At 46.2% G+C, this 18,548-nt stretch overlaps 1 protein-coding gene across 4 annotated transcripts in view; it reads right to left on the reverse strand.

Moving 5' to 3' along the window:
- Positions 1 to 276: 276 nt before the first annotated feature.
- The window catches only part of SRL (sarcalumenin), a 210,665-nt gene continuing 192,393 nt past the window's right edge, over positions 277 to 18,548 (reverse strand). For all 4 annotated transcript variants that reach the window (XM_069210461.1, XM_069210460.1, XM_069210459.1 and 1 more), the window contains one exon: positions 277 to 4,692. In XM_069210461.1, coding sequence (XP_069066562.1) covers positions 3,881 to 4,692 — 812 coding nt within the window. In that variant the 3' untranslated portion in view covers positions 277 to 3,880. The remainder of the gene's footprint in view (positions 4,693 to 18,548) is intronic.

Here is an 18,548-nt window from a genome sequence, read left to right on the forward strand (position 1 = left end):
GCTATGTTTATCATGAAAGTAGCACCAGGATTTCTGGGGAGCCTGTGCTGGTGTCCCAGTGAATGCTGAGACGCCACATGGAGGGAAGAGGAGCGTGAGGCAGCAGGACACGGAGACGGCGGTAAGGTAAGTTTATTTTATTTTCTATTCCCCCCCTATCACCTGCCTCCACCCCCTCCCGTATCCCCTCCTCTCCCAGTGAGATTTGCGGCGGCCGCCTCTGCAAGAATGAGGGTAGAACAACAATATTCAGAGAATGGGAAACAACAGATGCAGTCAGAGGGTTGTTCAGCTTTTTATTGATTCATCAACATCTACTTTAACCTTGAAAATCGGAAAGAATGTGACAGTTCTCATGCTTCCCATCACGACAAAGCCACAAGGGAAGTGAAGGCTCATTAACATTTGAGCGACTTTGGAACCGCAACAAAGAAAATCAAAGAGGAGATTACATATCGGAAAAATGGGATGCACCTAAAGGACAAAGGCTGTATGGGAAACTAGTCACAATATATGTTTGCTGAGCAAAGGATGGGGAGTGGAGGCAGAGAACAGCTTACGAAACAGACAGGGAAAAGAGGGACAAACAAATGGTACATATAAATGGAAGACTTGTGTAAACTGCTTCTGAGCTGCTTTCTCTTTTACTCCTTAATCTAGTCTGATTTATCTCCTTCGGTGCTAGTCTGTTTCTGCATATGGTGTGACCTAATATAAATGCTACCTTTTCTGTTCAACCTTTTTAACAGCCACGGCAAACTGTTCTGGGAAGTGCTGTTTGTGACACAGAAGGGCTGAGTTTTTCAGGCTGCAAGATATTATGGTCGGTTGTTTTTCTGGAAAAATCACACTGAACGTTTCTACAGCCAGAGTCTTAGCTTACAGTGAAGAGGCCATCATTGCTTCACTCAACCAAGGAAAGTTGGTGGGTCCTGATAGTCAACTCTAGCAGACTGAGCTGTAAAGAATAAATGGAGACTCTCTTCATGATGGAAGTAATTTGGCCCCTAAACACAACACTGCCTCACCACTATCCTTTATATGAACATCTTTCTGGAACTGAATCTCTATGTTACTGTATCCCAAAGAGTGCATGGAGCCCTTTTAAACTTTGCCCAGAGACCCAAATGGATCCATGTATTCTAGTATTTGCGGTACAGTTAAAGTTTCTCCAGTTACTGTTGATCCAATTATACTCCCCCCCCCCCCCCGCCCAGACTGTATGTTTTATTATAAGCATTTTACAGCAGACTGCATATTTTCCGTTTCCAAGTCGTCCTCACTAAGACAAAAGCTTGTTCTAGGTCGAAAAACTCCGGTCAGCTATGCCAGCAGTTTTATGGTATCGCTGACTTCTAACTAAACATTTTACATTAAACATTCTAACTAGACATTTGAAAAAAAAATAGATGGAAGCTACGAATCTAGGGGAGTTTGAAGCGTCCAGTAGGAAGAAATCATTAATCAGCTGAAAAAAACACTGACTAACAATGGTTGGAATAGTCCATGTTGATAGCTTATCAAACGTAATAACAATTAAAGCACCCCATTGTCCTTTAGAACCACCCTCTCTGGTTACTAAAAAGTATAAAACATAGCCGTACACGAAGGCCGAGCTACACCTCAAGGAACAAGGTGGGAATTAAAATGCATAGCAGGGTGAGCCTGGAAGCTCGAGGAGGAGACTCTTGATGAAAGCTCTTGGAAGTTGAAGTTCAGCAGGCAAGTTGGCGAACTCTCCCTCAAGGACGCCTCCTAGTTGTTCATAATGTTCTTTCCACTTTGATCACTCATTAGATAGCCACAAACTAGCTCGCCAGACAGCTCCGTTAGGTCTTCCCCTATTAGTTAATTTTTCACACACTGTATCTTTTAGCGTCCATATTTTCATCAGTGAGGCTAGTAGAACAAGTTTAGGACATGAACCTGACTGAAATCTCAATAAACACAAATTGGGACAATAATGTTAATGGAATCTTTTCCACGCAGCCTAACTATGCACCTTTTTAGTAAACGCGTCAGTGTGAGGTATTCATGTTAATGTTATCGTTGGCAATCTCATTCCAGAACACAATAAGCGCAGTACAGTCCTGATCTAGTACCACAGCCAGTTAATTCTCACAGGCTATAAAACATCTAGTTAAAATTATAAATCACTGTGGATCTCTATGCGAAGCATCAGCGTCAACCAACTAACCCTTGTTTCACAACACCATTTTATTTGCTAAATCCTGGCGTTGGACTTCCAGCAATAGAAGGCCACTGCATTCCATTGCTAGAGTCCCTTCTTATATCATCATTATTGATCACAAAATGTTTTTCTTTAGCTCCCTCTCTTGATCCTGTTCCACATGTTACACTTCTCACTCCCCTTCACTAAACATCTGCCTGAAGTCAAGATGTGCAATTTCCTATTCTCTAAGGGATGATTTCAAGATTTATTCAAATAAATATATACTCGGAACCTGTCCTAAATGTTGCCACTTCGGTGAAATAAAGAAATGTTCTCAATCTAACAACTCCCTCACATTTATTCAAAATGTTATTGAAAATGTTAAAAGAAAATGCACACAACCTTCCAGAAAAACTTGACACACCCTTGTTGTTCCAATGAAGACACAGCATGCTTTACTCTTCCGCAGCCTTTACTACCAGGGCCACCACCACTGTCCTCACTATGTAATATTTGCCTATCACATCCCCCTTCTTCCCAGAGCTTGGCAATTACACTATGTGGCCTCTGTATTCAAGCGCCTGTTATAGAATACAGATGAAGGCCAAGATGGATGAAACGGTTGCGCCTTTTTATTTTTTCAGATAAAATGCATTATTATGCACAGTGGTATATCGCTGCCTTTTTAGTAGAAGAATATCCAGCCTAATACTGTTCTTGTCTTTTAAGATGTTTTATCTTCTTGGGCTATTGGCACCAGATTATGTTAAGGGTTACAATGCAAAAATTGACGCAGTAATGGATCAATAAAGCTAACGTGTAATAAATATGTTATGAATAATTTATGTATACATCAATCTGGTATGGTGTTTTGCACAATATAAGTTCAAATCCTATGATTACAAAATGGCTCAGACTGGACCCAAATTTCTGACGACATTAAACAAGATGCAAATACTGAACTGTCCTATAGACTCTACCCTGATACTGCACTGTTCATAAAACCTACCCATTGATCCCAAAGCTAAACCTGTTTTCTATGATTAAAAGGCACACGTGTTTCGAGTGTGTCTTCATTTTACAAAATATGTTGAACTGTAAATTCAGATATGCCACAAGAAAAGTGATGACACTGGTAGTCCTACCACAGTGTAACAAGGCTGAACCTGCCTGGAGTCACTGGACTAGGAGGGATTCTTCGTATTGAAAAATCCTACCAGATAACGCTTTATCAAAAATATTCTGCCATAACCAAATGTTGCCTGAAAAATGATCTTTCTGGGACCTTAAATGTATTTTCCAAAAGGAGATGTAGCAACCAGAACCAAGTGCCCCGTAGTGTTGTAGAAAGACCCACTTAAATCTTTTTGTTACGTAAGCCTTTAAACATTTTGCTTCCTCTATCCTTTGGCAATTTCTAGCCTATTCAATGCAACTATGAATCTAGCTGTGATGCAGTGTTTTCATCCATTTTAATGCTCTTTTTGTTACAATAATACAATTTGTAAAACAGCATGCCCCTCATTACATTTATATATTCCTTTCCATGTCCTACCCACTTCTCCTCCCTTGTCTATGCCTTGACTTAAGTCGTGGCTACTGTCCACTTGGGACTGAAAGGATTAATAAACCATGACTTCTTTGACAGATAAGACAAAAGCTCATTCACCACTGGAGCACATGAATGGCTGACAGAACACACAAAGGTTATTGTTTTCTATAGCGGTTCTTTGGGGTCTCTCCACATCCAGTTGTGTCACAGTTGAGAGCACTTGGCTTCTTCCCCAGGCCAATGCTGCCCAGGAGATCTGGAAGCTCATGGGTAATGGCTCTTTCAATTTTCTCAAGGAAACAGCCTCCAATGTAGGAACATTGCTGTGAAAGAAGCTTAAAGTTGGTTATGGGATTAACTCCAAAGAAGTCCTTGTAGGCCTCACGGTTGGGAAGGTCGAACTTGCTGACATTGGTCTTGGCTAGAATGGACTTGAAAATGAAGTACTTGTCTGGGTCATCAACAATGTCCTTGAAGACTAACTCACCATCGCTGAAGAATGTCATCTTTTCTTTATATGTCTGCACGTAGCGGTCAACCAAGAGGGCATGGATGCGGACTCGAATGGCATGTTGACGAATGAAAGCGATCTTGTTCTCCAGTCTGTTTTCAATCACCTGATTCATGTCTTCAAGAAGGGATATTTCCTCTTTGAGGAACAGCTCCTTGTGTGTCTCAGGATGGTATTCTGCAGGCCAGAAGGAGCTGACATACACTCTCGGTGGCTCTGTGACATTGATCAGTGGAGCCAAGCTCCAGAAGAGGGCACCATATACTCTCATTAGCTCTTGTGTTGCAAGACTATCTGCTTTGTTCAGGATAATTCTGATTTGGGACTCGCGACCCTTCAACTGGCGGAAAAGCATCTCCAGCTCCAATCCAACATCAAGTTTTGTTGGGTCGAAAACTACAAAGATAAGGTCAGCTCTGTCAATGAACCACTGGCACACATCGTTGAATGGGTAACCTTTAACAAAGGAAGAGAAGATATTGAAATGATTATAACAAAAATGTATTCAGTTACCAATACCTAGAAATCCAATGTATTAATGCTTTTACAAACAAAAAGACCAGCAAGACTGCCCTTGATGTTTAGAGGCATTGTACGGCTCGTCAATGTGACAACAGAATGCATAGTAGAACAATGGGACCCATAATACTAGACAATATTGCTTGCATTGTTTGATATGCACCCTTATGTTCTTGTTTTAGTAAGGCATTTTCAGTAATTATGAAAGTATCTCTATTCAAGTTTGTGTTCTGTTTACCTTTTCGAGGAATTTCTATAGTGATTGAACAATGTTATACTTTAATAACCTCTCAATGTAGAGCTATAAAATTGGGACAAACATCTATTATTAAGGACACAGATTTTCCAGAGTATGACCCGTTCTACAAAGCTTATGATTTTGTAGCAAGAGATGAACTGGGTCTTAATAATATCTGATACAAGTGGAGTACCAAAGGATGCTTTCACGCTTCTGGTAGAACTGTCTGGGATTCCAGTAGAACAACTTAGGGTAGTGGCCAAACACACCTTGCTGAAGCACTAGGGCATATTTGGATTTTGAGATGCCTGATTAAGGGCCAAATTCATGGCTGGTTTGCATCGCTCTTGCACCATGCAACCTGGTGCAAGAGTGTCGCAAACCTTAAGTGAGATTTATGAAGCCACACAAGGCCACCTTGCGTGGCCCTGCATGGCTTCATACATCTTGAGTAATGTAACAGCACAAATCACAGTGTTAAATTACTCTGCGCCAGAGAGGCATTTCATGGGTGTTATGTGGGTGTTCCCACGCAACCTCCATGGATTTTGAAGCATTCCCAGACTTGTAAATCTGTGAATAAGCCAAAAAGTACGACTCCCCAGTAGAGGCGTAACAAGGAGAAATATCTTTATTTCGCCTAGGTTTGTTTGCCTTCCTGTGTGTGCTGCATTCTGCAGCACACACAGAAGGAGGAAATGGCCTCTCAGGATTGTTTTTGTGCAGGAAGGTGTCACTTCCTGTACAAATACAATCCTGCATGCAACGTAGGCACCCTTGCACCATGGTGCATGGGTACCTGCGTTCGCACTAGGCTACCAAAATGGCGCCAGCACAGGGGGAAAGGACAGGAATGCGCCATATTAGATAAATGCAGTGCATTCTTGCCCTTTCCCTGTGACGCAGGGCAGTGCAGCAAGGTGACTTACTGCGTTTGCCTGCGCCACAAAGCCTATAAATATGGGTCTAAGGAGCAGATTTAAGAGCCCCTAGCGCCACCTTAGTGCTGCCATAACGTCATTTTTATGACGCTACGGAGGCGCTAAAGTAGCATTTTCCCCGCGCCATATTTACAAAGTGACGCAATGCATGCCCCTATGTACTCTGCAGGAGTAGCGCCAAAACTTTGGCGCTACTCCTGCAGAGTACATCAATAGCGTAAAAAATAATGATGCTATTGCCCCCTACTCTGCGCCATGGTGCGTCGTATTTTAAATAAAGTGCACACATGATGGCAGTAGGTGGGCGCGCTAGGGCGCAAGCAAAGTGGCGCTACACGTAAGTGTTTTCTGTTGCAAGCAGTGAAAGTGCTATTTATAGTACTGAGCTAAACAGTTTTGAGGAAATTGCAAGCAATCATACACTGGCACAAAAACGAGTGGGTTTCAATTCCTTAAAAGCTGAAATAAATGCAAATACTCAACATAAGGGGGAATTCAGAGGGCAAAAGGGGGATTTGCTAACTGGGGTGCGTTGCAGTATTTGTCTGTGAGAACATTTGTAAAATCATTCATTTGAGAAAAAAAATGAATACTTCATTGTAAACAAGATGAGAATGAAAACACACACATGGGCACACTATTCAACAATGTTTGAGATAGAAACTTTTTACAGTATAACTTAATTGTTTAAGCAAAGTCTGTTCGTTTGCCAGATACATTTACCACAAATTGTTCATTTGTCAGACCCCTTCATATACTGCTTGGCCATACAGAAAGAAAACTGTGCAAATTCTGGAATGACATTCACTGACAATTGTGGTCAAAAATATACTTCTGGATAAGAATAAACAAAAACAGATATGGTTTAGCATGAACTCAAAATTATTATTAAGGGCATGGTCTGGCAAGGCAGCCAACAGGACACGTGGCTTCATCCTTCAAAATCCTGCCTAGAATAAAGCGGTATCGGAATTCATTCCCCTTGACATTTGCCTTAGCGGCCCTGCAGCACGGTCTTATGCCACATCAGACTGCAGTCGTGTGTTCTCGAGCTGCTGCTGGCAGAGGCAGGTACCCTTTATCGAGCGATCTCCCTGGCCTGTAAAGAGGCTGCCACCTAGAAAAACAAGCATTGCCAAAGCCAATTTGTCTCGCCTATGAAAGAGCTATTGTCTTTGGTAATGTGGTTTTGCCATGTTATACACAGTGTTGTAGAGTTGAGTAGAGTTCAGTGGTTCAGGGCAGAGAGTGTGGTAAAGTGCAGTGTCATAGAGGGGGTGGAATAGGGTGGAGTGGCTTGGAGTGGATTGAGGTAGGGGAGTGGACTGGAGTAGAGTGAGGTGGATTGGAGTGAGGTGAATGGAGTGGGGTGGATTGAAATGGGGTGAGGTGGATTGGACTGGGGTCGGTTGGAGTGGGGTGGATTAGACTGGACTGGGGTTGGTGGTTTAGACCGAGGATAGGACTACAGTGGGGTGGACTGGATTGCGGTGGGATGGGGAGGGGAGGTGTAGATTGGAGTGTGGTGGTTTGGAGTAGAGTGAAATGGGGTAGACTTGATTGGATGATTGGACATGAGTGGGGTGGATTGGACTTGCATGGGCTGGAGTAGGGTGGGGTGGGTTAAATAGGACTGGAGTGGGGTGGGTTGGATTTGATGGGAATGGGGTGGATTTGGTGGGGTGGAGTGGAGTGCAGTGGGATGGATAGGATAGGAGTGCAGTTGATTGATTTCAGTGGGGTGGATTCGAGTGGCGTGAGGTGCACTGATCTGGGTTGGTGTGGATTGGACTGGATTGGGAGAGCAGAATGAAATGGGGTTGGGTGAACTGGACTGAGGTTGACTGGACTGGATTACGTGGCTTGGACTGCAGTGGAGTCCGGTGGATTAGAGTTGAGGTGGACAGAACTGGGGTAGAGTGGATTTGACTAGTGTAAAGTGGGAAGGACTGGAGTAAAGTGGGGTAGACTGGAGTGGGGTGGACTAGACTGCATTGAGGTTGGGTGGACTGGATTTGAGGGGGGTGGATTGGATTGAGTGGGATGGATAAGAAGGGTGGATTGGAGTGGGCTGGACTGGAGTGGCGTGGGGTGGATTGGACTTGGGTGGGGTGGATTCAGGTGGTTTGGAGTGGGGTAGATTGAGGTGGGCTGAATTGGACTGGAGTGAGGTGGAATAAGGTGGAACGGATTGGATTTGAGTGGGGCGCGGTGGATTGTGTTGCAGTGGATTGTATTGGAGTGAGGTGAATTGTATTGGAATAAGGTGGAATGGATTTGAGTGGGTGGATTGGATTGGAGTGGGATGGACTGTACTGGACTGGAATGTGGTGGACTGCAGTGGGGGAATAGGGTTAGATTGGAGTGGAGTAAATTAGGATGGGGTTGGTTGCACTGGAATGGTGCGGGTTGGATTGGAGTCGGTGGATTGGAGTGGGGTGGATAAGATTAGATTGGGGTGGAATGGACTGGAGTATGGTGGAGTATGGTGGATTTGACTGGAGTGGGGTGGATTGGGGTGAGGTGGACTAGATTGGAATAGGGTAAATTGGAGCGGAGTGGATTAGATTGGATTGGTGTGAGGAGGGGTGATTGGAGTGGGGTGGACTGTGGCGGATTGGAGTGAATTGGGATGGAGTGGGGTGGACTGGATTGGAGTGAGGTTGATTGGATAGAGCTGGATTGGATTGGGCTGGACTGGAGTGGGGTGGGGTAGATTTGAGTGTGCTCAGATTGGGCTGGATTGGAGTTGGGTTGATTGTAATGGAGTAGGGTGGATTGGACTGGACTGGGGTGGATTGGAGTGGGGCGGATTGGAGTGGGGCAGATTGGAGTGGGGAAAACTGGAGTGAGGCAAACTGGACTGGGGTGGGAGGACTGGAGTGGGGTGGACTGAACTGGTCTGGGGTGTACTGGATTGAGTCGGTGGATTAGTGTGGGTGAGATGGTATGGACTAGCGTGGATTGCAGTGGGAGGATTGGATTAGTGTGGGGTGGATTGCGGTGTACTGCACGATTATGTGTTAAAGCATAATTTTACTGTACGATTATGTGTCAAAGCATAACTTTGGACATTACACATAAGAAAGAAACAGCCTCATTTTGATATATTTAGAACAAGATAATCGTCATCTTTTGAGAACAGCACCCATGAGTAAAAACATAACAAAATATGAGGGTAAAGTGAGAAAAGAAGACTCAGCAAAACACAAGAAAGTTGACTATAGAAAATAAAACTTTGTCATGCTGGGATGTTTTTGGCAGTCCCATGCCTTCGGTTTGCAGGGCAATAGAAGTTAAAAAGAACAAAATAGTACCTCAATCATGCTGTGGGCAGCAGATGGGTACTGATTAACTCAAATCAATCAGTGCTTGGTCCATACTCCTTAGAAAGGAACGGAAATAATGCTGGGCCTGGAGTGAAGAGTGCTACACTAGACAACAAATGATAAGCAATGGGCAGCCTCCAAACCCTTTTGTTAACAACACTGTCTCACAAGCGAGATGCATGTGCTAGTGCATGCTATTGCAGGCTCGACCCTAAAAATTGGTGTGACGTATGTGCTTCCCGAGGAGAGGAGGAATTGGTTTTGCCTGCCCTGGCCTAAGGCGTGTGGAGGCAGTGGCCATTTTCCGAGTTGTCCTGGGTGAATCCTGACCTCGGTGGGCCCCGCCAAGGCTAAATCCTGGATCATTTAGGGGAATGTGGGCCTACAGATACAGGAGTCTCCTCTTTGTAGAGGAACGGTAATGGCAGATTGTAGGAGGCTGGCCTGGCTTATAGTGGGTACCCTATGGTACTTACACCCTGTGCCAGGTCCAGTTATCCCTTAGTAGAATAGAGGTGTTTCTAGCAGCTTAGGCTGATAGAAGGTAGCTATGGCAAAGCAGCTTAGGCTGAACTAGGAGACATGCAAAGCTCCTACTATACCACTTATATCATATGCACAATACTCAGAGTTAGTAAAAATAAAGGTACTTTATTTTTATGACAATATGCCACAAGTATCTCAGTGAGTACCCTCAGTAAGAAGGTAAGTAATATACACAAGTTATATGTACACAAACTCAAAACAGGTAAGTAATAGTAAGAAAAGTAATGCAAACAGTGTAGAATTACAATAGGATGCAATAGGTGAACATAGGTCTAGGGGCAACACAAACCATATATTCCAAAAGTGGAATGTGAATCACGAATGGACCCCAGACCTATGGGAGCTTGTAGAGGGTCGCTGGGACTGTAAGAAAACAGTCAGGGTGTCCAAGATACCCCACCCCAAGACCCTCAAACGTAGGAGTAAAGTACACCTACTACCCCAAAAGGACACAATAGTCGTGATAGGGGGATTCTGCAAGAACCACAAACACCAGCAAAGCACTGAAGACGGATTCCTGGACCTGAGGACCTGCAAGGTAAGGGGACCAAGTCCAAGAGTCGCGATAGTATCCAGGGGGAGCAGGAGCCCAGGAAACCCCAGATGAAGTTGCAAGGAAGCTGTCTCCGGATGGAAGAAGCTTAGGATCCTGCAACAATGAAGAGAGCTAGGAACTTCTCCTTTGGATGGAAGTTGTCCCACGGCGTGCAGAAGGTTGCAGAAGTGTTCCCATGCAGAAACACCGCAAACAAGCCTTGCTAGCTGCAAGGGTCGCGGTAGAGGTTTTTGGGTGCTGCTGGGGACCAGGAAGGACCAGGATGTCGCCTCTTGGAAGAGGAGACAGAGGGGGCGCTCAGCAACTCAGAGAGCCCCACAGAAGCAGGCAGCACCCACAGAAGTACCCGAACAGGCACTTAGAAGATTTGTGAACCGGAGCTGGCTCAGAGTCAAAAAGGAGGGTCCCATGACGCCGGAGGTCAACTCAGAGGGTTGAGCACTGCAGGACGGAGTGCTGGGGACCCAGGCTAGGCTGTGCACAAAGGAAATCCTGGAAGAGTGCACAGGAGCCGGAGCAGCTGCAAATCACGCAGTACACAGGTGTGCAGTCTTACCTCCACCAAACTTGGACTGAAGGATCACTGGACTGTGGGAGTCACTTGGATAGAGTTCCTGTGTCCCAGGGACCACGCTCACAGGATGAGAGGGGACCCAGAGGACCGGTGATGCAGTCTTTTGGTGCCTGTGTTAGCAGGGGGAAGATTCCGTCGACCCACGGGAGATTTCTTCTTGGCTTCCAGTGCAGGGTGAAGGCAGGTGACCCCCAGAGCATGCACCACCTGGAAACAGTCGAGAAAGCCGGCAGGATGAGGTGCTACAATGTTGCTGGTAGTTGTCTTGCTACTTTGTTGCGGTTTTTCAGGCGTCCTGGAGGAGTCAGCGGTCAATCCTTGGCAGAAGTCGAAGAGGAAAGTGCAGAGGAACTCTGGTGAGCTCTTGCATTCGTCATCTGAAGAACTCCGTAGAGGAGAGACCCTAAATAGACAGAAAAGGAGGTTTGGCTACCAAGAAAGGAGGATTGGCTACCAAGAGAGGTAAGAGCCTATCATAGGGGGTCTCTGACGGAACCTGCTGGCACCGGCCACTCAGAGCAGTCCAGTGTGCCCCCAACACCTCTGTTTCCAAGATGGCAGAGGTCTGGGACACACTGGAGGAGCTCTGGGCACCTCCCCTGGGAGGTACTGGTCAGGGGAGTGGTCACTCCCCTTTCGTTTGTTTAGTTTCGTGCCAGAGCAGGGCTGGGGGATCCCTGAACCGGTGTAGACTGGCTATGCAGAGATGGGCACCATCTGTGCCCATCAAAGCATTTCCAGAGGCTGGGGGAGGCTACTCCACCCCAGCCCTTCACACCTATTTCCAAAGGGAGAGGGTGTAACACCCTCTCTCAGAGGAAATCCTTTGTTTTGCCTTCCTGGGCCAGGGCTGCCTGGACCCCAGGAGGGCAGAATCCTGTCTGAGGGGTTGGCAGCAGCAGCAGCTGCAGTGGAAACCCGGAAATGCAGTTTGGCAGTACCGGGTTCTGTGCTAGAGACCCGGTGGATCATGGAATTGTCCCCCCAATACCAGAATGGTATTGGGGGGACAATTCCATGATCTTAGACATGTTACATGGCCATGTTCGGAGTTACCATTGTGATCTATGTATAGTGCACACGTGTAATGGTGTCCCCGCACTCACAAAGTCTGGGGAATTTGCCCTGAACGATGTGGGGGCACCTTGGCTAGTGCCAGGATGCCGACATACTAAGTAACTTGGCACCCAACCTTCACCAGGTGAGGGTTATACATATAGGTGACTTATAAGTTACTTATGTGCAGTGAAAAATGGCTGTGAAATAACATGGACGTTATTTCACTCTGGCTGCAGTAGCAGGCCTGTGTAAGAATTGTCTGAGCTCCCTATGGGTGGCAAAAGAAATGCTGCAGCCCATAGGCATCTCCTGGAACCCCAATACCCTGGTTACCTAAGTACCATATACAAAGGAATTATATGGGTGTACCAGTGTGGCAATGAGAATTGGTAAATTTAGTCACTAGCCTGCAGTGACAAGTTTAGAAAGCAGAGAGAGCATAAACACTGAGGTTCTGGTTAGCAGAGCATCAGTGATACAGTTAGGCACCACACAGGGAACACATACAGGGCACATACTATGAGCACTGGGGCCTAGCAGGATCCCAGTGACACAGGGGCTAAAACATACATACATACAGTGAAAATGGGGGTAACATGCCAGGCAAGATGGTACTTTCCTACACAGATGACATGTGGGGTGAGTCCCCCTGAGGCACCAGTGCACTTTCAAGCAAGTTGGGGAGAGAGCTACAGGTGGACTGGTCACTGGCAGGTTGTATTGAGCCTAAAGTGACTGAAAGTGTGACCATGCCGGTGTTGGAGGAAGGAGGAGGTGATGGTAGAAGAGTAGCACCTCCCCTGGCAAAAGACAGAAGATACACTGAAGACCCTTGGAGGGGTGCCTATGGTCTGATTCAGCGACAGACACATCCACTATGTTGGGGAGGTAAGGACATAGGAAATGTGGTCCTCAAAGGGCAGTTGTCATGATGATACTGGGTCACACCAGTGCAGCAAGAATAAGGGGTGGGAAATGGTGGGCCTGAGGATGTGGAAGACCAGCCCCCTGGCAGTTATCATTGGAGCCCAGACCAGAAGCAGTACCCGATCTACTTGTGCCCGAGAGGACCAGGATGAGGCTGGGGAATTGGACCTCAGAGGCTGAGGGAACTACATCTGAGAAGGACTGGTCTCAGGACCTGAGTGCTTAGAGGCAGCCAACCTACTGAGGTTCATCCTTGTGTTAGTTAGCCATTGGACTCTGGCCTGGAGCTGGAGATACATGATCTCAGGTACAGTGGAAAGCTGATTTCCATGTGCTAGGGAAGCCCTCAAATGTGTGAGGCTGGTGAATAATACTTGGGGTCCCTGGAAGGGCACAAGATTTTTTACTGTGGAGGCTGGAGTCTGAATACAGCAATGTTTGGATCAGGAAATGGCACTGTGCCCTGCTGACTGACTCTGGCAATATTTTAAAGAATGGGAAGGACAAAGGGACTACAACTCAAAAAGGCAACACCATCACACAGTGTATCACCTCACAGGCCACCCTCCCTGGGAACCACAGGACAGATGGTAGCCCTGATGGAGGCAGACCATGGGACAATATCTAATGACTATCCTAGTGGCCATATAAAGATCAAGGAATGTGGTGGAAGGTAAAACTGACACAAGTTTATCTACTGCATACTGACCTGCATACTGATCTGGAATGGTGACTAAAAGGGAGTACATAGACATCAGGGACTGCGGAAGATCAGGAAGCCCGAGCAGCACATTGAATTCTTGGTTGCCCGGATGACACCCTGAGATAGGAGGTGCCGGGATAAAATGGAATCCCAGGGAACCCCAGGACATTTGGGAGCCCTGATGGAAGCAGACCTTGGAACGACATCTGATGAACTATCCTGGTGGCAATACAAAGATCAAGGAATGTATTGGAAGGTAAAACTGACACAAGTTTATCTATTGCATACTGATCTGAAATGGTGACTAAAGAGGGTACATGGACATCAGGTACTCCGGAGAACCAGAAGGCCCCACTAATTCTTGGTTGCCCGGATGACACCCTGAGATTGGAGGACCGGAAGTATTAGGATCTGAGTGCCTTTTCACAGATTAGACAGGTGCCTGGCACCCTGAGTGACACTACAGACGCTGGATAGATCCTCCATCAATGACTGTCATCGAACACTGAGTCCTTCGGGAGGGTGGGTATTGTGGGTTTCTTTAGGCTTTGACATAACTCTATGATCCACAGGACAAGATGACTTACAGCTGGTACTGTGATCACTACACTATACTTTTTATTTACTTCATGCTTGTTTTTGTATTGCTAATTTGTTACTACAAGATGCCTAGGGACTGCTCTCTGCAGGGACAAGAGCATGCTCGTGGGTGTTCCACTTGCTATTGTTTATGGAAAATGCATGAGGATTTATGTACGGGATTGCACTGTGGCAGGAGGTGTCGAGGGTCCTGTCATCTTGTGGTCTGCTAAGCGCCTATTTTTAGCTCGCGGATTGGAGGCGGCAAGGCTGTTTGGCCTGTATTACACATACTTACCACCTGCTCTAGTAGATTAATGGGTGGGGCTGGTCCTGGGGTGATGATCGGTACCTTGCTGGTTGTTAGTTGTGCTGGGAGGAGTTCTGTATATTCTGCCTGAGGTGGGGGAAATGGTGATTGGGGTGTTGTTGATTATTACTTTTGTTGGTTTTGCTCATATGGGAACTCGTGCTCTTGATGCTCATATGCCTCGGACTTTATCATCTGTGATGGAAAAGTCCAGTGGAAGGGCCCATTGGACTGGCTCACTGTGGCATATCAGGTCGGGGGAATGACTACAAGTTTCTTACGAATAACATCGGGGGATGAACAGGCATGAGAAGTTCCATTGTGTCCTTGCTTACCATAAACGCTATTGGATCTCAATCGCATGCCTGCAAGACCTTACTGCCATGCGCTGTTGGAGGTCATGTATATGCAGGGCCATTGGAATGATCTGATTGTGCGGCCATGGCAATTTTCGCATAGTTACAGATTTGCCGCATTTGCCACACAACCCATTATCGCCTGCATGATCTGCAGATTGTAAGCAAAAAAAAACTTGTTTCTAGCTCAAAGGGTTCAAAAGTCAAAAGTTACAAAAAATGCAGCGACACATGTTGCTGAGCAGTAAAAGACCCTTTGAAAGCTGGACTTTTCACCTTTTTGCTGCTTATTGCTATATTTGGGTATTAATATGGTACTAATAAGGGTCTAATGCTCAGACAGTATTACCAAGTTTAAAAAAAAGACAAAATAATCAAGTAATACTATTATAAAATGTGCCGCATTATGCCACATAATTTGCCTTTCCTTGCTGCATAACTTACTAAACCCTGACACATAATTTGGCTCTCTCCTGCCACATAGTTCCAGTGGCCCTGGGTATATGCAAATTCATACTCTGGCTTTGGACGCAAGGCCCTTGTATGGATGGCTTGTGGTGCCTCTTTCCAAAAGTTGGGGGTGTGCATGGACCAGGACGGAAAGTATGTCATCCTGCATGGTTCACTAGACGCCCACAACCTCTGCCTAGTCAATGTGTATGCTCCCAATGTAGACAATGGGAACTTCTTTGGGTGATTCAGAGGTTTCTGCCTGGGGAGTTGATATTGGCCGGGTTCTTTAACTGTGTTGGATGGGGATCTGGACCAGTTCCCCACATGTCAGGGCAATAAACCACACCTGACTGATGTCCTGAAACAAATGACGTGAGGTGTAGGGTTGGTGGACGTTTGGAGGGCACAACACCCACTCCACGCACATATTCCTGTTACACACCGGCAGCGGATACACACAGTACACTAGACTACTTTCTTCTACTGGTGGAAGCCACACAACAAGTGCTGGACACAACATACTTGGCTAGATATATGTTATACCACTTGCCCCTACATTCGACCAATTATCTGGTCACGAGAGTGCACAGAGTCCTGTTATGAAGGATACAAACAGAATCTCTACAGATATGATTTATAGAGGTGCAACTGTGGATGCCTTGACTGAGTATTTCACCCTCAATTGGGAGAGCACCCAATACCGGGCAACAGAATGGGATGCCATTAAAGTGGAGTTCAAGGAGGTGGTATGGCGACCACTACAGGTATCTGTCACACAATGGAGAGGGACCTCATGCTGCAGGAGGGGAAGCTGATGATTCTGGAAAGGGCACTACGGCATGACCCAACTGTGCTTCCCCGCATGGGGAGGCGCCAAAAAACAAGTGCACTCATTGTGCGATAGCCTTGAAAAACATGTAAGGCTCACCTATAGGCAGAAGCTACATATGGAATGGGACAAGGCAGGCAGATTCTTAGCCAGAATAATACAGAAATGCCACAATGACCCTATACTACAGATTAAGGATTCAACAGGCTGCATGATACGTACGCATCAGGTTATTAACAAGACCCTGGCAAACTACCTCCGTGAGGTCTATAGATCACTCAGCGCTACCCTGGTTACTGAGGTGTTGGCTTACCTTGACTTACTGCTGCTACTGCAGCTGGAGGGTCCTGAGCGGGCGGAGCTGGAGGCTCCCCTCTCCGAACAAGAGAATTTACAGGCTATTGCCTCCCTAAAACAACTAAGGCCCCGGATGGAGGTGGGTTACCCACTGAGTTCTACAGGGTGCGTGCTCAATAACCTTAAACCATCCATTAAACTCTGGAATACCCTTAAATTCTCCCTGATGGGGAAGATTGTTCTTATTAAAATGGATGTGTTGCCCCAGTGCCCCATGGAATGCCTTTTGGGAGTTGGACAAGCTCCTTGTGGACCTACTTTGGGCTGGGAAACAGTGTAGGGATGGGCTTTCTACGTAAGGATTAGAATGGGATATAGGTGGAATGGAAATACCCAACCTCGAATTATACTACCTTGCATTGCACCTAAAGCATGCAGTCCAGTGGTTTCATGCCGAACCCAATTGGGAGAAATCCCTCTTAGCTGGTACTACTGGGAGCGAAGACCTGGGGACCCATTTGTTGTGTGGTATTAGAACGCCTAAGTCTCTGCTGCATGTGTTGAGGCTAGGGTACAGGTTGTGGGGGCGGTATGGGTTGTGCTTTGTAGGGAACTGTATGCACCGGAACTGGAGCTAGGGCACATCTGGCTGTTTGCAGATATAGCTCAAACCATAATTATAGCCAGTTGGCGAGAGGTGTGTTGCATCACCTTGGATGATTTATATCCATCAGGCTGGTTCATTCCTCTACCAGAGGCAATTGAGACGTTTGGCCTGGAAAAGGGCCAGTTTCCCCAATATGCCAAAATTGCGTCCACGGCTACGGAGACATGGCCTGAATTTCCAGATGCCCCTGCTCCTACCCAAACTATGGTGGCTTTGCTGACACTGGTGGGCAATCAGAGATTTATCGCCCAAATCTACAGCACTTTGCGGGCAGACAGGCCCAGATCTCCTCTCAAAGTGGAGGACGCATGGCAGCGGCTGAGTGAGTTTCTGATTACGGCTGAAGAATGGAATAAGATACATGGGGGATGGTCTCTGCCAATGTGCTATTTAAACTCATTCAATACAACATAGTCATCATTACATACTACTCGCAAAAATGTCTACACAAAAATGCAGGGTGCCCATGCAGCAGATATTCGCCTGCGGACTTCCTTCATATTGTATGGAGCTGTCCTCAGATTGTACACCATTGAGACTAGATCTTGGGACACTTACATAATGCTACCGGATGGCTGTTACCTTGGGAACTGAAGCAATGCTTTCTAGGATTAGTCTCTACAAAAAAAAAAATAGAAAGCACAGCAGGAAATTCATACCTCTTGGGCTGATTCTGGACAAAAGATGTATAGTCATTAGATGGCTTAGCCCGACACTCCCCTTGATGACTGATTGGTTGTGTGATATGACTGAGTGGGCTAGTGCGGAAAAAGCACACATGAAAAAAATTCAGCCCAATGATTAACTGGCCGATGATCTGCTGGCCTGGGTGTCCATGGTCCATCACCTTACGGGTGATGAACACACTATTCCCACGACTGTGATGAGTGATGGCGGTCGGGAACAGACCTCGGTATAGCGCTTCTGACCTCAAGGGGTAGGGGGCGGGGTGACCCCATCAAATGGTCACACACTGGTAGAGTGGCCCGAACTCATGCAGTGTGACCTACAGCTGTGGCTTCTCTATTATACATGGGTTCTTTAGGTGACGATCTAGGCAACGAGCAGAGCAATTTTGCTGGTTAGCTTTTGTGCTTTGTTTCACGTGGTCTTAGCGTTTGAAATTCTACAGGCCGCTTGATATGATTGTAATGATCAGTAATATTTTCTGTGATGTGGAACTGTATAATGCTGAAATGCCAATAAATACATATAAAAAAGGGGGTACATGCCTAAAGGAACATTTAGTGAACTCCACACAGTGATGGCTTCACGCAAAGAATATATGGCTACAGTGACAACCCTGACTGAGAACTTGAAAAGCAGTTGCAAAATTCAAATGATTGATCATACCACAGTAATCTAAGATGCTGGACTTCCATCAGTGGGCACCTGGAGAATCTGCAGAACAATTCCTGGAGAAGTGAAT

The sequence above is a fragment of the Pleurodeles waltl genome, chromosome 10 (genome assembly GCF_031143425.1).
Source record: "Pleurodeles waltl isolate 20211129_DDA chromosome 10, aPleWal1.hap1.20221129, whole genome shotgun sequence".
Taxonomy (NCBI): domain Eukaryota; kingdom Metazoa; phylum Chordata; class Amphibia; order Caudata; family Salamandridae; genus Pleurodeles; species Pleurodeles waltl.